The following is a 24910-nucleotide window of genomic DNA, read 5'->3' on the forward strand; positions in this document are numbered from 1 at the left end:
ATTCCACTGACAATTTTGCAAAAACACATTTAGAGGAAGAACTGCAAAGTTTGCTAACAGAATAAAACTGAAGGAGATTTTACGGTGATTCTGTAACCAAACTTGGCATCTGCAGTTTTACCAGTAAATGTGGTGTTTTTATATGTATTGTGTAAATTGTTCAAAGTAGTCATTGTGCATAGTTGTATGGTTTGTTAAACTTTTGAAATCTATGGTTTATGTTTGGCATACATTTTTAAAGTGAAAAATCGGAGTAATTCCGTTAGCGTGGAATTGCCCTGGATCAGTTTGGCATTACATTTACATTTTAGTCATATAGCAGATGCTCTAATCCAGAGCGATTTACAGTTAGTGCACACATTATTTTATTTTTCATACTGGCCCTCCCGTGGGAATCGAACCCACAACCCTGGCGTTGCAAACGCCATGCTCTACCAACTGAGCTACATCCCTGCCGGCCATTCCCTCCCCTACCCTGGACAACGCTGGGCCAATTGTGCGCCGCCCCATGGGTCTCCCGGTCGCGGCCGGCTACGACAGAGCCTGGATTCGAAGCCAGGATCTCTAGTGGCACAGCTAGCACTGTGATGCAGTGCCTTAGACCACTGCGCCACTCGGGAGTACAGTTGATTGTACAGCGGGAGTACCAGTCAAAAGTTTGGACTCACCTACTCATTCCAGGGTTTTTCTTTATTTTTACAATTTTTTACACTGTAGAATAATAGTGAAGACATCAAAACTATGAAATAACACATATGGAATCATGTAGTAACCAAAAAAGTGTTAAACAAATCAAAATATATTTTATATTTGAGATTCTTCAAATAGCCACCCTTTGCCTTGATGACAGCTTTGCACACTCTTGGCATTCTCTCAACCAGCTTCATGAGGTAGTCACCTGGAATGCATTTCAATTAACAGGTGTGCCTTCTGAACAGTTCATTTGTGGCATTTATTTTGTTCTTAATGCATTTGAGCCAATCAGTTGTGTTGTGACAAGGTAGGGGTGGTATACAGAAGATAGCCCTATTTGGTAAAATACCAAGTCCATATTATGGCAAGAACAGCTCAAATAAGCAAAGAGAAACAACAGTCCATCATTACTTTAAGACATGAAGGTCAGTCACAATTTCAAGAACTTTGAAAGTTTCTTCAAGTGTAGTCGCAAAAACCATCAAGCGCTATGATGAAACTGGCTCTCATGAGGACCGCCACAGGAATGGAAGACCCAGAGTTACCTCTGCTGCAGAGGATAAGTTCATTAGAGTTACCAGCCTCAGAAATTGCTACCCAAATAAATGTTTCACAGAGTTCAAGTCACAGACACATCAACATCAACTGTTCAGAGGAGACTTTGTGAATCAAGCCTTCATGGTCGAATTGCTGCAAAGAAACCACTACTAAAGGACACCAATAATAAGAAGAGACCTGCTTGGGCCAAGAAACACGAGCAATTGACATTAGAACGGTGGAAATCTGTCCTTTGGTCTGATGAGTCCAAATTGGAGATTTTTGGTTCCAACTTCCGTGGCTTTGTGAGACAAGGTGTGGGTGAACGGATGATCTCAGCATGTGTATTTCCCACCGTAAAGCATGGAGGAGGAGGTGTTATGGTGTGGAGGTGCTTTGCTGGTGACACTGTCTGTGATTTATTCAGAATTCAAGGCACACTTAACCAGCATGGCTACCACAGCATTCTGCAGCGATACGCCATCCCATCTGGTTTGGCTTAGTGGGACTATCATTTGTTTTTCAACAGTACAATGACCCAACACACCTCCAGGCTGTGTAAGGGCTATTTGACCAAGAAGGAGAATGATGGAGTGCTGCATCAGATAACCTGGCCTCCACAATCCCCCGACCTCAACCCAATTGAGATGGTTTGGGACCGCAGAGTGAAGGAAAAGCAGCCAACAAGTGCTCAGCATATGTGGGAACTCCTTCAAGACTGTTGGGAAAGCATTCCAGGTGAAGCTGGTTGAGAGAATGCCAAGAGTGTGCAAAGCTGTCATCAAGGCAAAGGGTGGCTATTTGAAGAATCTCAAATATAAAATATATTTTGATTTGTTTAACACTTTTTTGGTTACTACATGATTCCATATGTGTTATTTCATAGTTTTGATGTCTTCATTATTATTCTACAAAGATAAATAAAGAAAAACCCTTGAATGAGTAGGTGTGTCCAAACTTTTGACCGGTAGTGTATATATATGTGTGTGTGTGTGTGTGTGTGTGTGTGTGTGTGTGTGTGTGTGTGTATGTGTGTTAGTAAAGTATAAGGGTCACATGTCGAATGCTGTAAAGTTTACCCATGGCCCATTGTGGTTGGGACTTGACCAGATCCTAACTCTCCTCTGTCCCCAACAGCCCAGACACAGAGTTCACCTTGTCCCTGAATGGTTCAGATCCTAACTCTCCTCTGTCTCCAACAGCCCAGACACAGAGTTCACCTTGTCCCTGAATGGTTCAGATCCTAACTCTCCTCTGTCCCCCAACAGCCCAGACACAGAGTTCACCTTGTCCCTGAATGGTTCAGATCCTAACTCTCCTCTGTCCCCAACAGCCCAGACACAGAGTTCACCTTGTCCCTGAATGGTTCAGATCCTAACTCTCCTCTGTCCCCAACAGCCCAGACACAGAGTTCACCTTGTCCCTGAATGGTTCAGATCCTAACTCTCCTCTGTCCCCAACAGCCCAGACACAGAGTTCACCTTGTCCCTGAATGGTTCAGATCTTAACTCTCCTCTGTCCCCCAACAGCCCAGACACAGAGTTCACCTTGTCCCTGAATGGTTCAGATCCTAACTCTCCTCTGTCTCCAACAGCCCAGACACAGAGTTCACCTTGTCCCTGAATGGTTCAGATCCTAACTCTCCTCTGTCCCCCAACAGCCCAGACACAGAGTTCACCTTGTCCCCGAATGGTTCAGATCCTAACTCTCCTCTGTCTCCAACAGCCCAGACACAGAGTTCACCTTGTCCCTGAATGGTTCAGATCCTAACTCTCCTCTGTCCCCCAACAGCCCAGACACAGAGTTCACCTTGTCCCTGAATGGTTCAGATCCTAACTCTCCTCTGTCCCCAACAGCCCAGACACAGAGTTCACCTTGTCCCCGAATGGTTCAGATCCTAACTCTCCTCTGTCCCCCACAGCCCAGACACAGAGTTCACCTTGTCCCTGAATGGTTCAGATCCTAACTCTCCTCTGTCTCCCAACAGCCCAGAAACAGAGTTCACCTTGTCCCTGAATGGTTCAGATCCTAACTCTCCTCTGTCCCCCACAGCCCAGACACAGAGTTCACCTTGTCCCTGAATGGTTCAGATCCTAACTCTCCTCTGTCTCCCAACAGCCCAGAAACAGAGTTCACCTTGTCCCTGAATGGTTCAGATCCTAACTCTCCTCTTTCCCCCAACAGCCCAGACACAGAGTTCACCTTGTCCCTGAATGGTTCAGATCCTAACTCTCCTCTGTCCCCCAACAGCCCAGACACAGAGTTCACCTTGTCCCTGAATGGTTCAGATCCTAACTCTCCTCTGTCCCCAACAGCCCAGACACAGAGTTCACCTTGTCCCTGAATGGTTCAGATCTTCTATCTGACTCTGGTCAGACTTTGTCCTCCTGTGGCATCGTCTCTGGGGACCTGGTCTGTGTCATCCTACCTCCATTGGTGGCTGTGCCCTCCGCCGCCTCTGCCCCCTCCGCTGCCCCTGCTCCCTCAGCCCGCCAGGCTGTGCCCTCAGCCTCCCCTGCCCCCTCAGCCCGCCAGGCCCCCAGCGGTAGCAGCAGTAGTTCTGGGGTGTACCAAGCTGTACCCCCACCAGCCCAATGCTCCAGTGAGGTGAGCTCTCGACTCCTAACACCAGTAGTATATTACAATACAGAACATTGGGAAAGTATTCAGACCCCTTGATTTTTTTCCATATTTTGTTACGTTACAGCCTTAGTCTAAAATGTATTACATTATTTTTTTTCCTCATCCATCTACACACAATACCCCGTAATGACAAAGTGAAAACAGGTTTTTCGATTTTTTTGCAAATTTATACAAAATAAAAGTATTCAGACCCTATGCTATGAGACTCGAAATTGAGCTCAGGTGCATCCTGTTTCCATTGATCATCCTTGAGATGTTTCTACAACTTGGTTGGAGTCCACCTGTGGTAAATTCAATTGATTGGACATGATTTGGAAAGGCACACACCTGTCTATATAAGGTCCCACAGTTGACAGTGAATGTCAGAGCAAAAACCAATGAAAAAGGAAAGCTGCACATTCTAGTAGCTCAGATAATAAATAATTTAATAACCTAATAACCAACGTTATGACAGACAAGCTGTCTTCATCAGGGTATAATGACAAACACTGCGGGTCACTAGTTTATATAGTGTCAAAGGACACACGCAGGTGTCTGTAATCATGGCCAGGTGTGGCCTGATATCATTGGTTAATTCACAGATAAACAGAACATACAAAAAAACTTGGATAGCATACGATCATAGATACAACTTGGCTACATCGGCCCACAAACATTTACAATGAACAGCAAAATCACAATAATCACAAGAATGGCTTCAGATCAAAGTCTACGTTGAGACCGAAGGGAGCAAGGGTCTTTTAAATTAAAGATCCAGGCAGCCTCTCGTTTTAACAATAAGTTGTCGAGGTCACCCCCTCTCCTAGGGAGGGTGACATGTTCGATGCCGATATAACGTAGGGACGAAATCGAGTGGTTCGCTTCCAAAAAGTGGGCAGCGACATGGGTATGTCGAGTTTTTGCACCTAATGGTGCTACGATGTTCCGAGATTCGTACTTTTTAATTTGCGCTTTGTTTTACCCACATAATGTTTTCCACAAGGACAAGTTATAAGGTAAATAACTGCCTTAGCGGAGCACGTGATAACACCAAGGCATGAGGTCGAAGGAATTGTCCGTAGAGCACCGAGACAGGATTGTGTCGAGGCACAGATCTGGGGAAGGGTAAAAAAAAATGTCTGCAGCATTGAAGGTCCCCAAGAACACAGTGGCCTCCATCATTCTTAAATGGAAGAAGTTTGGAACCACCAAGACACTTCCTAGAGCTGGCCGCCCGGCCAAACTGAGCAATCGGGGGAGAAGGGCCTTGGTCAGTGAGGTGACCAAGAACCTGATGGTTACTCTGACAGAGCTCTACAGTTCCTCTGTAGAGATGGGAGAACCTTCCAGAAGGACAACCATCTCTGCAGCACTCCACCAATCAGGCCTTTATGGTAGACTGGCCAGATGGAAGCCACTCCTCAGTAAAATGCACATGACAGCCCGCTTGGAGTTTGCCAAAAGGCACCTAAATGACTCACAGACCATGAGAAACAAGATTCTCTGGTCTGATGAAACCAAGATTGAACTCTTAGCTTGAATTCCAAGCGTCACGTCTGGAGGAAACCTGGCACCATCCCTACAGTGAAGCATGGTGGTGGCAGCATCATGCTGTGGGGATGTTTTTCAGCGGCAGGGACTGGGAGACTAGTCAGGATCGAGGGAAAGATGAACGGAGCAAAGTACAGAGAGATCCTTGATGAAAACCTGCTCCAGAGTGCTCAGGACCTCAGACTGGGGCAAAGGTTCACCTTCCAACAGGACAACAACCCTAAGCACACAGCCAAGACAATGCAGGAGTGGCTTCGGGACAAGTCTGTGAATGTCCTTGAGTGGCCCAGCCAGAGCCCGGACTTGAACCCGATCTAACATCTCTGGAGATACCTGAAAATAGCTGTGCAGCGACGCTCCCCATCCAACCTGACAGAGCTTGAGAGGATCTGCAGAGAAGAATGGGAGAAACTCCCCAAATACAGGGGTGCCAAGCTTGTAGCGTCATACCCAAGAAGACTCGAGGCTGTAATCGCTGCCAAAGGTGCTTCAACAGAGTACTGAGTAAAGGGTCTGAATATTTCCGTTTTTTTATTTTTTATTTTTTTTCTAAAATGTCTAAAAACCTGTTTTTGCTTTGTCATTATGGGGTATTGTGTGTAGATTGAGGGGGGAGAAAAAAACGATTTAATCCATTTTAGAATAAGGCTGTAACGTAACAAAATGTGGAAAAAGTCAAGGGGTCTGAATACTTTCCCAATGCACTGTGTATATATACATTATTTGTAAATCATATGATTTTGCAGTAATCCAATTTTATTGTGAGTTTTATAGAGCTCTTAATAGGATACTGCTGTTGACTTTCTTCTCAGAACCAGATAGTCACCATGGTGATTTGTGTTGTTGATCCAGGCCAGCACCGTCAGGGGGGTGGAGCCTCAACAGGAAGTGGTCAGAGGGGAGGAGCAGGGAGAAGAGGCAGGTCGGTGGGTGTGGGAGCCCATGCTGTGTGGGGAGGCAGAAGGGGAGAAGGTACCCCATTCCCTGGAAGTTCTGCACCACCAGGCTCAGAGCAGCAGTACCTGTGATGCCCTGATGGTGGCAGTACACCTCCTGATGCTAGAGACAGGCTTCCTGTGCCAGGTAAGGCTCTGCAGGAGACTGGGGCTTCCTGTTTCAGGTAAGGCTCTGCAGGAGACTGGGGCTTCCTGTGCCAGGTAAGGCTCTGCAGGAGACTGGGGCTTCCTGTGCCAGGTAAGGCTCTGCAGGAGACTGGGGCTTCCTGTGCCAGGTAAGGCTCTGCAGGAGACTGGGGCTTCCTGTGCCAGGTAAGGCTCTGCAGGAGACTGGGGCTTCCTGTTTCAGGTAAGGCTCAACAGGAGACTGGGGCTTCCTGTTTCAGGTAAGGCTCTGCAGGAGACTGGGGCTTCCTGTTTCAGGTAAGGCTCAACAGGAGACTGGGGCTTCCTGTTTCAGGTAAGGCTCTGCAGGAGACTGGGGCTTCCTGTGCCAGGTAAGGCTCTGCAGGAGACTGGGGCTTCCTGTGCCAGGTAAGGCTCTGCAGGAGACTGGGGCTTCCTGTGCCAGGTAAGGCTCTGCAGGAGACTGGGGCTTCCTGTTTCAGGTAAGGCTCTGCAGGAGACTGGGGCTTCCTGTTTCAGGTAAGGCTCTGCAGGAGACTGGGGAAGAATCTCAATTGCAAACACCTCGCATCCTCTCTGCTTCCTTCTCAAAACCCATTGGAGGAGAAGGTCAGGGGGAGGGACCTCTGGTATTCTCATCCAATGGGTTTTTGAGAAGGAGGCGAGGAGAGAGGACGCTAGGAGTATGCAATTGAGATTCTCCCTGAGGTTGCATCCCAAATGGCACCCTATTCCCTAGATAGTGCTCTACTTTAGACCAGGACCCATAGGACTCTATATGGGATAGGGGGCCATTTGGGACGTACACCTGGTGATAGTGTCTACTACATTATAACGGGACTATACTGATCTGTCAGATGGATGGTTCTCTGACCCTGTACTACATTATAACGGGACTATACTGATCTGTCAGATGGATGGTTCTCTGACCCTGTACTACATTATAACGGGACTATACTGATCTGTCAGATGGATGGTTCTCTGACAGCATTGTGTGTGTGTGTGTGTGTGTGTGTGTCTGTCTGTGTGTCTGTGTGTGTGTGTGTGTGTGTGTGTGTGTGTGTGTGTGTGTGTGTGTGTGTGTGTGTGTGTGTGTGTGTGTGTGTGTGTGTGTGTGTAGGGCCCTGAGGTGCGTCCTGGTGAGATGCCAGCTGGGTGGAGGGCACCAGGAGGCCTGTACAGACTGCAGTATGCCCATCCTCTCTGTGATGGCAGCCTGGCCACAGTCCTAGCTGTACCAATGGGACCCATTCTGGTCATCAACGGTCAGTCTCAGTGTTTCTCATAGCTATGGCTGTGTCCCAACTGGCACCCTATTCCCTATATAGTGCACTACTTTAGACCAGAGAATGGCACCCTATTCCCTATATAGTGCACTACTTTAGACCAGAGAATGGCACCCTATTCCCTATATAGTGCACTACTTTAGACCAGAGAATGGCACCCTATTCCCTATATAGTGCACTACTTTAGACCAGAGAATGGCACCCTATTCCCTATATAGTGCACTACTTTAGACCAGAGAATGGCACCCTATTCCCTATATAGTGCACTACTTTAGACCAGAGAATGGCACACTATTCCCTATATAGTGCACTACTTTAGACCAGAGAATGGCACCCTATTCCCTATATAGTGCACTACTTTAGACCAGAGAATGGCACCCTATTCCCTATATAGTGCACTACTTTAGACCAGAGAATGGCACCCTATTCCCTATATAGTGCACTAATTTAGACCAGAGAATGGCACCCTATTCCCTATATAGTGCACTACTTTAGACCAGAGAATGGCACCCTATTCCCTATATAGTGCATTACTTTAGACCAGAGAATGGCACCCTATTCCCTATATAGTGCACTACTTTAGACCAGAGAATGGCACCCTATTCCCTATATAGTGCACTACTTTAGACCAGAGAATGGCACCCTATTCCCTATATAGTGCACTACTTTAGACCAGAGAATGGCACACTATTCCCTATATAGTGCACTACTTTAGACCAGAGAATGGCACCCTATTCCCTATATAGTGCACTACTTTAGACCAGAGAATGGCACCCTATTCCCTATATAGTGCACTACTTTAGACCAGAGAATGGCACCCTATTCCCTATATAGTGCACTAATTTAGACCAGAGAATGGCACCCTATTCCCTATATAGTGCACTACTTTAGACCAGAGAATGGCACCCTATTCCCTATATAGTGCATTACTTTAGACCAGAGAATGGCACCCTATTCCCTATATAGTGCACTACTTTAGACCAGAGAATGGCACCCTATTCCCTATGTAGTGCACTACTTTAGACCAGAGAATGGCACCCTATTCCCTATATAGTGCACTACTTTAGACCAGAGAATGGCACCCTATTCCCTATATAGTGCACTACTTTAGACCAGAGAATGGCACCCTATTCCCTATATAGTGCACTACTTTAGACCAGAGAATGGCACCCTATTCCCTATATAGTGCACTACTTTAGACCAGAGAATGGCACCCTATTCCCTATATAGTGCACCACTTTAGACCAGAGAATGGCACCCTATTCCCTATATAGCGCACTACTTTAGACCAGAGAATGGCACCCTATTCCCTATATAGTGCACTACTTCAGACCAGAGAATGGCACCCTATTCCCTATATAGTGCACTACTTTAGACCAGAGAATGGCACCCTATTCCCTGTATAGTGCACTACTTTAGACCAGAGAATGGCACCCTATTCCCTATATAGCGCACTACTTTAGACCAGAGAATGGCACCCTATTCCCTATATAGTGCACTACTTTAGACCAGAGAATGGCACCCTATTCCCTATATAGAGCCCTACTTTAGACCAGAGAATGGCACCCTATTCCCTATATAGTGCACTACTTTAGACCAGAGAATGGCACCCTATTCCCTATATAGTGCACTACTTTAGACCAGAGAATGGCACCCTATTCCCTATATAGTGCACTACTTTAGACCAGAGAATGGCACCCTATTCCCTATATAGTGCACTACTTTAGACCAGAGAATGGCACCCTATTCCCTATATAGTGCACTACTTTAGACCAGAGAATGGCACCCTATTCCCTATATAGTGCATTACTTTAGACCAGAGAATGGCACCCTATTCCCTATATAGTGCACTACTTTAGACCAGAGAATGGCACCCTATTCCCTATATAGTGCACTACTTTAGACCAGAGAATGGCACCCTATTCCCTATATAGTGCACTACTTTAGACCAGAGAATGGCACCCTATTCCCTATATAGTGCACTACTTTAGACCAGAGAATGGCACCCTATTCCCTATGTAGTGCACTACTTTAGACCAGAGAATGGCACCCTATTCCCTATATAGTGCACTACTTTAGACCAGAGAATGGCACCCTATTCCCTATATAGTGCACTACTTTAGACCAGAGAATGGCACCCTATTCCCTATATAGTGCACTACTTTAGACCAGAGAATGGCACCCTATTCCCTATATAGTGCACTACTTTAGACCAGAGAATGGCACCCTATTCCCTATATAGTGCACTACTTTAGACCAGAGAATGGCACCCTATTCCCTATATAGAGCCCTACTTTAGACCAGAGAATGGCACCCTATTCCCTATATAGAGCCCTACTTTAGACCAGAGAATGGCACCCTATTCCCTATATAGTGCACTACTTTAGACCAGAGAATGGCACCCTATTCCCTATATAGTGCACTACTTTAGACCAGAGAATGGCACCCTATTCCCTATATAGTGCACTACTTTAGACCAGAGAATGGCACCCTATTCCCTATATAGTGCACTACTTTAGACCAGAGAATGGCACCCTATTCCCTATATAGTGCATTACTTTAGACCAGAGAATGGCACCCTATTCCCTATATAGTGCACTACTTTAGACCAGAGAATGGCACCCTATTCCCTATATAGTGCACTACTTTAGACCAGAGAATGGCACCCTATTCCCTATATAGTGCACTACTTTAGACCAGAGAATGGCACCCTATTCCCTATATAGTGCACTACTATAGACCAGAGAATGGCACCCTATTCCCTATATAGTGCACTACTTTAGACCAGAGAATGGCACCCTATTCCCTATCTAGTGCACTACTTTAGACCAGAGAATGGCACCCTATTCCCTATATAGTGCACTACTTTAGACCAGAGAATGGCACCCTATTCCCTATATAGTGCACTACTTTAGACCAGAGAATGGCACCCTATTCCCTATATAGTGCACTACTTTAGACCAGAGAATGGCACCCTATTCCCTATATAGTGCACTACTTTAGACCAGAGAATGGCACCCTATTCCCTATATAGTGCACTACTTTAGACCAGAGAATGGCACCCTATTCCCTATATAGTGCATTACTTTAGACCAGAGAATGGCACCCTATTCCCTATATAGTGCACTACTTTAGACCAGAGAATGGCACCCTATTCCCTATATAGTGCACTACTTTAGACCAGAGAATGGCACCCTATTCCCTATATAGTGCACTACTTTAGACCAGAGAATGGCACCCTATTCCCTATATAGTGCACTACTATAGACCAGAGAATGGCACCCTATTCCCTATATAGTGCACTACTTTAGACCAGAGAATGGCACCCTATTCCCTATATAGTGCACTACTTTAGACCAGAGAATGGCACCCTATTCCCTATATAGTGCACTACTTTAGACCAGAGAATGGCACCCTATTCCCTATATAGTGCACTACTATAGACCAGAGAATGGCACCCTATTCCCTATATAGTGCACTACTTTAGACCAGAGAATGGCACCCTATTCCCTATATAGTGCATTACTTTAGACCAGAGAATGGCACCCTATTCCCTATATAGTGCACTACTTTAGACCAGAGAATGGCACCCTATTCCCTATATAGTGCATTAATTTAGACCAGAGAATGGCACCCTATTCCCAATATAGTGCACTAATTTAGACCAGAGAATGGCACCCTATTCCCTATATAGTGCACTAATTTAGACCAGAGAATGGCACCCTATTCCCTATATAGTGCACTACTTTAGACCAGAGAATGGCACCCTATTCCCTATATAGTGCACTACTTTAGACCAGAGAATGGCACCCTATATCCCTATATAGTGCACTACTTTAGACCAGAGAATGGCACCCTATTCCCTATATAGTGCACTACTTTAGACCAGAGAATGGCACCCTATTCCCTATATAGTGCACTACTTTAGACCAGAGAATGGCACCCTATTCCCTATATAGTGCACTACTTTAGACCAGAGAATGACACCCTATTCCCTATGTAGTGCACTACTTTAGACCAGAGAATGGCACCCTATTCCCTATATAGTGCACTACTTTAGACCAGAGAATGGCACCCTATTCCCTATATAGTGCACTACTTTAGACCAGAGAATGGCACCCTATTCCCTATATAGTGCACTACTTTAGACCAGAGAATGGCACCCTATTCCCTATATAGTGCATTAATTTAGACCAGAGAATGGCACCCTATTCCCAATATAGTGCACTAATTTAGACCAGAGAATGGCACCCTATTCCCTATATAGTGCACTAATTTAGACCAGAGAATGGCACCCTATTCCCTATATAGTGCACTACTTTAGACCAGAGAATGGCACCCTATTCCCTATATAGTGCACTACTTTAGACCAGAGAATGGCACCCTATATCCCTATATAGTGCACTACTTTAGACCAGAGAATGGCACCCTATTCCCTATATAGTGCACTACTTTAGACCAGAGAATGGCACCCTATTCCCTATATAGTGCACTACTTTAGACCAGAGAATGGCACCCTATTCCCTATATAGTGCACTACTTTAGACCAGAGAATGACACCCTATTCCCTATGTAGTGCACTACTTTAGACCAGAGAATGGCACCCTATTCCCTATATAGTGCACTACTTTAGACCAGAGAATGGCACCCTATTCCCTATATAGTGCACTACTTTAGACCAGAGAATGGCACCCTATTCCCTATATAGTGCACTACTTTAGACCAGAGAATGGCACCCTATTCCCTATATAGTGCACTACTTTAGACCAGAGAATGGCACCCTATTCCCTATATAGTGCACTACTTTTGACTAGGGACCCCTCTAGGGTGCCATTTGGAAGGCAGTCTCAGTGTTTGACCCAGGTCTGCTTATCATATCATTACTGATCTCATTGGTCTTTTCCCCTGATTCTGCTGTATATTGCTCCCCTCTGCAGCCACCCTGAAGATGAACCAGCAGGTGGACACAGTGAGAAAACTGTCGCTGAAGCCCTCCACCTATGTGACTGACCAGTGGACAGGTTAGTGTGTGTCTGGTGACTGACCTGTGGACAGGTTAGTGTGTGTCTGGTGACTGACCTGTGGACAGGTTAGTGTGTGTCTGGTGACTGACCAGTGGACAGGTTAGTGTGTGTCTGGTGACTGACCAGTGGACAGGTTAGTGTGTATCTGGTGACTGACCAGTGGACAGGTTAGTGTGTATCTGGTGACCGACCAGTGGACAGGTTAGTGTGTGTCTGGTGACTGACCTGTGGACAGGTTAGTGTGTATCTGGTGACTGACCAGTGGACAGGTTAGTGTGTATCTGGTGACTGACCAGTGGACAGGTTAGTGTGTGTCTGGTGACTGACCAGTGGACAGGTTAGTCTGTATCTGGTGACTGACCAGTGGACAGGTTAGTGTGTGTCTGGTGACTGACCAGTGGACAGGTTAGTGTGTGTCTGGTGACTGACCTGTGGACAGGTTAGTGTGTATCTGGTGACTGACCAGTGGACAGGTTAGTGTGTATCTGGTGACTGACCAGTGGACAGGTTAGTGTGTGTCTGGTGACTGACCAGTGGACAGGTTAGTGTGTGTCTGGTGACTGACCAGTGGACAGGTTAGTGTGTGTCTGGTGACTGACCAGTGGACAGGTTAGTGTGTATCTGGTGACTGACCAGTGGACAGGTTAGAGTGTATCTGGTGACTGACCAGTGGACAGGTTAGTGTGTGTCTGGTGACTGACCAGTGGACAGGTTAGTGTGTGTCTGTATCTGGTGACTGACCAGTGGACAGGTTAGTTTGTGTCTGTATCTGGTGACTGACCAGTGGACAGGTTAGTGTGTATCTGTATCTGGTGACTGACCAGTGGACAGGTTAGTGTGTATCTGGTGACTGACCAGTGGACAGGTTAGTGTGTATCTGGTGACTGACCAGTGGACAGGTTAGTGTGTATCTGGTGACCGACCAGTGGACAGGTTAGTGTGTGTCTGGTGACTGACCAGTGGACAGGTTAGTGTGTGTCTGGTGACTGACCAGTGGACAGGTTAGTGTGTATCTGGTGACTGACCAGTGGACAGGTTAGAGTGTATCTGGTGACTGACCAGTGGACAGGTTAGTGTGTGTGTCTGGTGACTGACCAGTGGACAGGTTAGTGTGTGTCTGGTGACTTACCAGTGGACAGGTTAGTGTGTATCTGGTGACTGACCAATGGACAGGTTAGTGTGTGTCTGGTGACTGACCAGTGGACAGGTTAGTGTGTATCTGGTGACCGACCAGTGGACAGGTTAGTGTGTGTCTGGTGACTGACCAGTGGACAGGTTAGTGTGTGTCTGGTGACTGACCAGTGGACAGGTTAGTGTGTGTCTGGTGACTGACCAGGGGACAGGTTAGAGTGTGTCTGGTGACTGACCAGTGGACAGGTTAGTGTGTGTCTGGTGACTGCCCAGTGGACAGGTTAGTGTGTATCTGGTGACTGACCAGTGGACAGGTTAGTGTGTGTCTGGTGACTGACCAGTGGACAGGTTAGTGTGTATCTGGTGACCGACCAGTGGACAGGTTAGTGTGTATCTGGTGACTGACCAGTGGACAGGTTAGAGTGTATCTGGTGACTGACCAATGGACAGGTTAGTGTGTATCTGGTGACCGACCAGTGGACAGGTTAGTGTGTATCTGGTGACTGACCCCTGGACAGGTTAGTGTGTGTCTGGTGACTGACCAGTGGACAGGTTAGTGTGTATCTGGTGACCGACCAGTGGACAGGTTAGTGTGTATCTGGTGACTGACCAGTGGACAGGTTAGTGTGTGTCTGTATCTGGTGACTGACCAGTGGACAGGTTAGAGTGTATCTGGTGACTGACCAGTGGACAGGTTAGTGTGTATCTGTATCTGGTGACTGACCAGTGGACAGGTTAGTGTGTGTCTGGTGACTGACCAGTGGACAGGTTAGTGTGTGTCTGGTGACTGACCAGTGGACAGGTTAGTCTGTATCTGGTGACTGACCAGTGGACAGGTTAGTGTGTGTCTGGTGACTGACCAGTGGACAGGTTAGTGTGTGTCTGGTGACTGACCAGTGGACAGGTTAGTGTGTGTCTGGTGACCGACCAGTGGACAGGTTAGTGTGTGTCTGGTGACTGACCAGTGGACAGGTTAGTGTGTGTCTGGTGACTGACCAGTGGACAGGTTAGTGTGTGTCTGGTGACTGACCAGTGGACAGGTTAGTGTGTATCTGGTGACCGACCAGTGGACAGGTTAGTGTGTGTCTGGTGACTGACCAGTGGACAGGTTAGTGTGTGTCTGGTGACTGACCAGTGGACAGGTTAGTGTGTATCTGGTGACTGACCAGTGGACAGGTTAGTGTGTGTCTGGTGACTTACCAGTGGACAGGTTAGTGTGTATCTGGTGACTGACCAATGGACAGGTTAGTGTGTGTCTGGTGACTGACCAGTGGACAGGTTAGTGTGTATCTGGTGACCGACCAGTGGACAGGTTAGTGTGTGTCTGGTGACCGATCAGTGGACAGGTTAGTGTGTGTCTGTATCTGGTGACTGACCAGTGGACAGGTTAGTGTGTGTCTGGTGACTGACCAGTGGACAGGTTAGTGTGTATCTGGTGACCGACCAGTGGACAGGTTAGTGTGTGTCTGGTGACTTACCAGTGGACAGGTTAGTGTGTATCTGGTGACTGACCAATGGACAGGTTAGTGTGTGTCTGGTGACTGACCAGTGGACAGGTTAGTGTGTATCTGGTGACCGACCAGTGGACAGGTTAGTGTGTGTCTGTATCTGGTGACTGACCAGTGGACAGGTTAGTGTGTGTCTGGTGACTGACCAGTGGACAGGTTAGTGTGTATCTGGTGACCGACCAGTGGACAGGTTAGTGTGTGTCTGGTGACTTACCAGTGGACAGGTTAGTGTGTATCTGGTGACCGACCAGTGGACAGGTTAGTGTGTGTCTGGTGACTGACCAGTGGACAGGTTAGTGTGTATCTGGTGACCGACCAGTGGACAGGTTAGTGTGTGTCTGTATCTGGTGACTGACCAGTGGACAGGTTAGTGTGTGTCTGGTGACTGACCAGTGGACAGGTTAGTGTGTATCTGGTGACTGACCAGTGGACAGGTTAGTGTGTGTCTGGTGACCGACCAGTGGACAGGTTAGTGTGTGTCTGTATCTGGTGACTGACCAGTGGACAGGTTAGTGTGTGTCTGTATCTGGTGACTGACCAGTGGACAGGTTAGTGTGTATCTGGTGACTGACCAGTGGACAGGTTAGTGTGTATCTGGTGACTGACCAGTGGACAGGTTAGTGTGTGTCTGGTGACTGACCAGTGGACAGGTTAGTGTGTATCTGGTGACTGACCAATGGACAGGTTAGTGTGTGTCTGGTGACTGACCAGTGGACAGGTTAGTGTGTGTCTGGTGACCGACCAATGGACAGGTTAGTGTGTGTCTGTATCTGGTGACTGACCAGTGGACAGGTTAGTGTGTGTCTGGTGACTGACCAGTGGACAGGTTAGTGTGTATCTGGTGACTGACCAATGGACAGGTTAGTGTGTGTCTGGTGACTGACCAGTGGACAGGTTAGTGTGTATCTGGTGACCGACCAGTGGACAGGTTAGTGTGTGTCTGGTGACTGACCAGTGGACAGGTTAGTGTGTGTCTGGTGACTGACCAGTGGACAGGTTAGTGTGTGTCTGGTGACTGACCAGGGGACAGGTTAGAGTGTGTCTGGTGACTGACCAGTGGACAGGTTAGTGTGTGTCTGGTGACTGACCAGTGGACAGGTTAGTGTGTATCTGGTGACTGACCAGTGGACAGGTTAGTGTGTGTCTGGTGACTGACCAGTGGACAGGTTAGTGTGTATCTGGTGACCGACCAGTGGACAGGTTAGTGTGTATCTGGTGACTGACCAGTGGACAGGTTAGAGTGTATCTGGTGACTGACCAATGGACAGGTTAGTGTGTATCTGGTGACCGACCAGTGGACAGGTTAGTGTGTATCTGGTGACCGACCAGTGGACAGGTTAGTGTGTGTCTGTATCTGGTGACTGACCAGTGGACAGGTTAGAGTGTATCTGGTGACTGACCAGTGGACAGGTTAGTGTGTATCTGTATCTGGTGACTGACCAGTGGACAGGTTAGAGTGTATCTGGTGACTGACCAGTGGACAGGTTAGTGTGTATCTGTATCTGGTGACTGACCAGTGGACAGGTTAGTGTGTGTCTGGTGACTGACCAGTGGACAGGTTAGTGTGTGTCTGGTGACTGACCAGTGGACAGGTTAGTCTGTATCTGGTGACTGACCAGTGGACAGGTTAGTGTGTGTCTGTATCTGGTGACTGACCAGTGGACAGGTTAGTGTGTGTCTGGTGACTGACCAGTGGACAGGTTAGTGTGTGTCTGGTGACTGACCAGTGGACAGGTTAGTGTGTGTCTGGTGACCGACCAGTGGACAGGTTAGTGTGTGTCTGGTGACTGACCAGTGGACAGGTTAGTTTGTGTCTGGTGACTGACCAGTGGACAGGTTAGTGTGTGTCTGGTGACTGACCAGTGGACAGGTTAGTGTGTGTCTGGTGACTGACCAGTGGACAGGTTAGTGTGTGTCTGGTGACTGACCAGTGGACAGGTTAGTGTGTATCTGGTGTCCGACCAGTGGACAGGTTAGTGTGTGTCTGGTGACTTACCAGTGGACAGGTTAGTGTGTATCTGGTGACTGACCAATGGACAGGTTAGTGTGTGTCTGGTGACTGACCAGTGGACAGGTTAGTGTGTATCTGGTGACCGACCAGTGGACAGGTTAGTGTGTGTCTGGTGACCGATCAGTGGACAGGTTAGTGTGTGTCTGTATCTGGTGACTGACCAGTGGACAGGTTAGTGTGTGTCTGGTGACTGACCAGTGGACAGGTTAGTGTGTATCTGGTGACCGACCAGTGGACAGGTTAGTGTGTGTCTGGTGACTTACCAGTGGACAGGTTAGTGTGTATCTGGTGACTGACCAATGGACAGGTTAGTGTGTGTCTGGTGACTGACCAGTGGACAGGTTAGTTTGTATCTGGTGACCGACCAGTGGACAGGTTAGTGTGTGTCTGTATCTGGTGACTGACCAGTGGACAGGTTAGTGTGTATCTGGTGACCGACCAGTGGACAGGTTAGTGTGTGTCTGGTGACTTACCAGTGGACAGGTTAGTGTGTATCTGGTGACCGACCAGTGGACAGGTTAGTGTGTGTCTGGTGACTGACCAGTGGACAGGTTAGTGTGTATCTGGTGACCGACCAGTGGACAGGTTAGTGTGTGTCTGTATCTGGTGACTGACCAGTGGACAGGTTAGTGTGTGTCTGGTGACTGACCAGTGGACAGGTTAGTGTGTATCTGGTGACTGACCAGTGGACAGGTTAGTGTGTATCTGGTGACTGACCAGTGGACAGGTTAGTGTGTGTCTGGTGACTGACCAGTGGACAGGTTAGTGTGTATCTGGTGACTGACCAATGGACAGGTTAGTGTGTGTCTGGTGACTGACCAGTGGACAGGTTAGTGTGTGTCTGCTGACCGACCAATGGACAGGTTAGTGTGTGTCTGTATCTGGTGACTGACCAGTGGACAGGTTAGTGTGTGTCTGGTGACTGACCAGTGGACAGGTTAGTGTGTATCTGGTGACTGACCAGTGGACAGGTTAGTGTGTATCTGGTGACTGACCAGTGGACAGGTTAGTGTGTGTCTGGTGACTGACCAGTGGACAGGTTAGTGTGTGTCTGGTGACTGACCAGTGGACAGGTTAGTGTGTGTCTGTATCTGGTGACTGACCAGTGGACAGGTTAGTGTGTATCTGGTGACTGACCAGTGGACAGGTTAGTGTGTGTCTGGTGACTGACCAGTGGACAGGTTAGTGTGTATCTGGTGACTGACCAGTGGACAGGTTAGTGTGTGTCTGTATCTGGTGACTGACCAGTGGACAGGTTAGTGTGTATCTGGTGACTGACCAGTGGACAGGTTAGTGTGTGTCTGGTGACTGACCAGTGGACAGGTTAGTGTGTGTCTAGTGACTGACCAGTGGACAGGTTAGTGTGTATCTGGTGACTGACCAGTGGACAGGTTAGAGTGTATCTGGTGACTGACCAGTGGACAGGTTAGTGTGTGTCTGGTGACCGACCAATGGACAGGTTAGTGTGTGTCTGTATCTGGTGACTGACCAGTGGACAGGTTAGTGTGTATCTGGTGACCGACCAGTGGACAGGTTAGTGTGTATCTGGTGACTGACCAGTGGACAGGTTAGTGTGTATCTGGTGACTGACCAGTGGACAGGTTAGTGTGTGTCTGGTGACTGACCAGTGGACAGGTTAGTGTGTATCTGGTGACTGACCAGTGGACAGGTTAGTGTGTGTCTGGTGACTGACCAGTGGACAGGTTAGTGTGTGTCTGGTGACTGACCAGTGGACAGGTTAGTGTGTATCTGGTGACTGACCAGTGGACAGGTTAGTGTGTATCTGGTGACCGACCAATGGACAGGTTAGTGTGTGTCTGTATCTGGTGACTGACCAGTGGACAGGTTAGTGTGTATCTGGTGACCGACCAGTGGACAGGTTAGTGTGTATCTGGTGACTGACCAGTGGACAGGTTAGTGTGTGTCTGGTGACTGACCAGTGGACAGGTTAGTGTGTGTCTGGTGACCGACCAGTGGACAGGTTAGTGTGTGTCTGGTGACTGACCTGTGGACAGGTTAGTGTGTATCTGGTGACTGACCAGTGGACAGGTTAGTGTGTGTCTGGTGACTGACCAGTGGACAGGTTAGTGTGTGTCTGGTGACTGACCAGTGGACAGGTTAGTGTGTGTCTGTATCTGGTGACTGACCAGTGGACAGGTTAGTGTGTGTCTGTATCTGGTGACTGACCAGTGGACAGGTTAGTGTGTATCTGGTGACCGACCAGTGGACAGGTTAGTGTGTATCTGGTGACCGACCAGTGGACAGGTTAGTGTGTGTCTGTATCTGGTGACTGACCAGTGGACAGGTTAGTGTGTGTCTAGTGACTGACCAGTGGACAGGTTAGTGTGTATCTGGTGACTGACCAGTGGACAGGTTAGTGTGTGTCTAGTGACTGACCAGTGGACAGGTTAGTGTGTGTCTGGTGACTGACCAGTGGACAGGTTAGTGTGTATCTGGTGACTGACCAGTGGACAGGTTAGTGTGTGTCTAGTGACTGACCAGTGGACAGGTTAGTGTGTGTCTGTATCTGGTGACTGACCAGTGGACAGGTTAGTGTGTGTCTAGTGACTGACCAGTGGACAGGTTAGTGTGTATCTGGTGACCGACCAGTGGACAGGTTAGTGTGTGTCTGGTGACTGACCAGTGGACAGGTTAGTGTGTATCTGGTGACTGACCAGTGGACAGGTTAGTGTGTATCTGGTGACTGACCAGTGGACAGGTTAGTGTGTGTCTGTATCTGGTGACTGACCAGTGGACAGGTTAGTGTGTATCTGGTGACCGACCAGTGGACAGGTTAGTGTGTGTCTGGTGACTGACCAGTGGACAGGTTAGTGTGTATCTGGTGACCGACCAGTGGACAGGTTAGTGTGTGTCTGGTGACTGACCAGTGGACAGGTTAGTGTGTATCTGGTGACTGACCAGTGGACAGGTTAGTGTGTATCTGGTGACTGACCAGTGGACAGGTTAGTGTGTGTCTGTATCTGGTGACTGACCAGTGGACAGGTTAGTGTGTGTCTGTATCTGGTGACTGACCAGTGGACAGGTTAGTGTGTGTCTGGTGACTGACCAGTGGACAGGTTAGTGTGTGTCTGGTGACTGACCAGTGGACAGGTTAGTGTGTGTCTAGTGACTGACCAGTGGACAGGTTAGTGTGTGTCTGGTGACTGACCAGTGGACAGGTTAGTGTGTGTCTGGTGACTGACCAGTGGACAGGTTAGTGTGTATCTGGTGACTGACCAGTGGACAGGTTAGAGTGTGTCTGGTGACTGACCAGTGGACAGGTTAGTGTGTATCTGGTGACTGACCAGTGGACAGGTTAGTGTGTATCTGGTGACCGACCAGTGGACAGGTTAGTGTGTATCTGGTGACCGACCAGTGGACAGGTTAGAGTGTATCTGGTGACTGACCAGTGGACAGGTTAGTGTGTGTCTGGTGACTGACCAGTGGACAGGTTAGAGTGTATCTGGTGACTGACCAGTGGACAGGTTAGTGTGTATCTGGTGACTGACCAGTGGACAGGTTAGTGTGTGTCTGGTGACTGACCAGTGGACAGGTTAGTGTGTGTCTGGTGACTGACCAGTGGACAGGTTAGTGTGTGTCTGGTGACTGACCAGTGGACAGGTTAGTGTGTTTCAGACTCTGTGTCTGTATCTGGTCACTGCAAGATTGTACATTTAGAGCTTGGAGTGCTCAGGTTTGTCTGTTGACGTTTATCGCTTTGTCTGTTCTGTCTGTTGAACCACAGGTGATAGTATGTTCTGTCTGTTGATCTGCAGGTGATAGTGTCTGTTCTGTCTGTTGATCTGCAGGTGATAGTGTCTGTTCTTTCTGTTGATCTGCAGGTGATAGTGTCTGTTCTTTCTGTGTATCTGCAGGTGATAGTGTCTGTTCTGTCTGTTGATCTGCAGGTGACAGTGTCTGTTCTTTCTCTCTGGATAAGAGCGTCTGCTAAATGACTCAAATGTAAATGTAATGTAAATGTTTCTGTTGATCTGCAGGTGATAGTGTCTGTTCTGTCTGTTTATCCGCAGGTGATAGTGTCTGTTCTGTCTGTTTATCCGCAGGTGATAGTGTCTGTTCTGTCTGTTGATCCACAGTTGACAGTGTCTTTTCTGTCTGTTGATCTGCAGGTGACAGTGTCTGTTCTGTCTGTGTATCTGCAGGTGATAGTGTCTGTTCTGTCTGTTGAGCCACATGTGACAGTGTCTTTTCTGTCTGTTGATCTGCAGGTGACAGTGTCTGTTCTGTCTGTTGATCTGCAGGTGACAGTGTCTGTTCTGTCTGTTGATCTGCAGGTGACAGTGTCTGTTCTGTCTGTTGATCTGCAGGTGACAGTGCAGCGGCCGTCTACACAGAGCTGAGGAAGCTGTCCCGGATCTTCAAAGACCAGATGGTGTATCCTCTGATAGCTGCAGCCAGAGAAGGTACTGTGAAGTAAATATGTAGTACTGTTATTAATAAATAAATAGTACTGTGAAGTAGATATGTAGTACTGGTATTAAGAAATAAATAGTACTGTGAAGTAGATATGTAGAACTGTTATTAAGAAAGAAATAGTACTGTGAAGTAGATATGTAGAACTGTTATTAAGAAAGAAATAGTACTGTGAAGTAGATATGTAGTACTGTTATTAATAAATAAATAGTACTGTGAAGTAGATATGTAGAACTGTTATTAATAAATAAATAGTACTGTGAAGTAGATATGTAGAACTGTTATTAAGAAATAAATAGTACTGTGAAGTAGATATGTAGTACTGTTATTAATAAATAAATAGTACTGTGAAGTAGATATGTAGAACTGTTATTAAGAAAGAAATAGTACTGTGAAGTAGATATGTAGTACTGTTATTAATAAATAAATAGTACTGTGAAGTAGATATGTAGAACTGTTATTAAGAAATAAATAGTACTGTGAAGTAGATATGTAGTACTGTTATTAAGAAAGAAATAGTACTGTGAAGTAGATATGTAGTACTGTTATTAATAAATAAATAGTACTGTGAAGTAGATATGTAGAACTGTTATTAAGAAAGAAATAGTACTGTGAAGTAGATATGTAGTACTGTTATTAAGAAAGAAATAGTACTGTGAAGTAGATATGTAGTACTGTTATTAATAAATAAATAGTACTGTGAAGTAGATATGTAGAACTGTTATTAAGAAATAAATAGTACTGTGAAGTAGATATGTAGTACTGTTATTAAGAAATCAATAGTACTGTGAAGTAGATATGTAGTACTGGTATTAAGAAATAAATAGTACTGTGAAGTAGATATGTAGTACTGTTATTAAGAAATATATAGTACTGTGAAGTAGATATGTAGTACTGTTATTAAGAAGGAAATATATGGAAATATGACATTGGTCTCTCAGATATCACTGCAATCATATAAAATCATTGAATAGCAAATGTTAATGGCCAATATGTGTCCAATCCATGACTCCCTGTCTCCCCCTGGTGGTATAACAGCCATGGCCCTGCCAGCAGTGTTGTAACTAACCATCTCTCTGTGTTTTGACTCCCTGTCTCCCCCTGGTGGTATAACAGCCATGGCCCTGCCAGCAGTGTTGTAACTAACCATCTCTCTGTGTTTTGACTCCCTGTCTCCCCCTGGTGGTATAACAGCCATGGCCCTGCCAGCAGTGTTGTAACTAACCATCTCTCTGTGTTTTGACTCCCTGTCTCCCCCTGGTGGTATGACAGCCATGGCCCTGCCAGCAGTGTTGTAACTAACCATCTCTCTGTGTTTTGACTCCCTGTCTCCCCCTGGTGGTATGACAGCCATGGCCCTGCCAGCAGTGTTGTAACTAACCATCTCTCTGTGTTTTGACTCCCTGTCTCCCCCTGGTGGTATGACAGCCATGGTCCTGCCAGCAGTGTTGTAACTAACCATCTCTCTGTGTTTTGACTCCCTGTCTCCCCCTGGTGTCTGGTGGTATGACAGCCATGGTCCTGCCAGCAGTGTTGTAACTAACCATCTCTCTGTGTTTTGACTCCCTGTCTCCCCCTGGTGTCTGGTGGTATGACAGCCATGGCCCTGCCAGCAGTGTTGTAACTAACCATCTCTCTGTGTTTTGACTCTCTGTCTCCCCCTGGTGGTATAACAGCCATGGCCCTGCCAGCAGTGTTTGGCCTGCCAGTCCTTCCTCCGGAGCTGTTACTGAGGGTGCTGAGACTGCTGGACGTCTCCTCTCTCCTGGCCCTCTCCTCAGTCAACAGACACCTCCACCAGGCCACCACAGACCCTGCCCTCTGGAGACACCTCTACCACAGAGACTTCAGGGGTAAGAGGAACACACAGGGATATATTTAGAAACGCACCTTAAAAGACAGGAGGTCTAGCTGGAGGTCTCGCTGGGTAAGAGTGGCTGTTAAATGACTGAAACGTCATGTAAAGAGAAATTAATGTTATGCCACCATATGTACTTTCTTTCAAATTGTATTGTTGTATTATGATTATGATTCATTGACTGCATCGATGGTGTTGTATTCTGATTCATTGACTGCATCGATGGTGTTGTATTCTGATTCATTGACTGCATCGATGGTGTTGTATTCTGATTCATTGACTGCATCGATGGTGTTGTATTCTGATTCATTGACTGCATCGATGGTGTTGTATTCTGATTCATTGACTGCATCGATGGTTCCCTCCCTGAATGATGTCTCTGAATGCCAGAGGCAGTCTCTGCTTTAAAGGTGTCTGTTCCTCTCCTCAGGGTGCAGACAGGCAGGCAGGCAGGCAGGCAGGCAGGCAGACAGACAGACAGACAGGCAGACAGGCAGACAGGCAGAGAGACAGACAGACAGACAAGACAGTCTGATTCTAAATGTCAGAGCAGAGCTATGCCTGTTCTCCTGAGATGTGTTGGTGACTGTATTAAAGATATGTTAGTTAGTGAGTGCATGTCGTGTGATGAAGATTCTTATTTAATTTTTTTGCAGACTGCCAAGACCACAGCAGAGCCAGAGACACTCAATGGAGAGAGGTGAGTCAGATCATAGTATTCTATATATTGACTATGCACTTTGAATAAATCTATTTGTCCAGCAGCATTTGTCAGCTGTATTTATATTGCTCATCATCTCTGGAATCAACCCACGGATAGTAAGTCTCTGTTCATTAGTGACTGCTTTAGAAATCAATAAACCCCCAGCTACGATCTGACATCAATAAAACCCCAGCTACGATCTGACATCAATAAAACCCCAGCTACAATCTGTCATCAATAAAACCCCCAGCTACAATCTGTCATCAATAAAACCCCAGCTACGATCTGTCATCAATAAAACCCCAGCTACGATCTGACATCAATAAAATCCCAGCTACAATCTGACATCAATAAAACCCCAGCTACAATCTGTCATCAATAAAAACCCAGCTACAATCTGACATCAATAAAACCCCCAGCTACAATCTGACATCAATAAAACCCCAGCTACAATCTGTCATCAATAAAAA

General features: G+C 47.0%; 1 protein-coding gene across 1 annotated transcript in view; it reads left to right on the forward strand.

The window, feature by feature from the left end:
• LOC311123487 (F-box only protein 7-like) overlaps positions 1-24910 on the forward strand; it is a 37115-nt gene that overhangs the window by 1766 nt on the left and 10439 nt on the right. The window contains exons 3-9 of the mRNA XM_084197747.1: positions 3546-3837; positions 6256-6486; positions 7606-7750; positions 12709-12792; positions 21774-21869; positions 23556-23732; positions 24394-24437. Of these exons, the coding sequence (XP_084053873.1) occupies positions 3546-3837; positions 6256-6486; positions 7606-7750; positions 12709-12792; positions 21774-21869; positions 23556-23732; positions 24394-24437 (1069 nt within the window). The remainder of the gene's footprint in view (positions 1-3545; positions 3838-6255; positions 6487-7605; positions 7751-12708; positions 12793-21773; positions 21870-23555; positions 23733-24393; positions 24438-24910) is intronic.

Source organism: Coregonus lavaretus, assembly GCF_964263955.1.
Source record: "Coregonus lavaretus genome assembly, contig: HAP1_SCAFFOLD_2775, whole genome shotgun sequence".
In the NCBI taxonomy this organism is placed as follows: Eukaryota; Metazoa; Chordata; class Actinopteri; order Salmoniformes; family Salmonidae; genus Coregonus; species Coregonus lavaretus.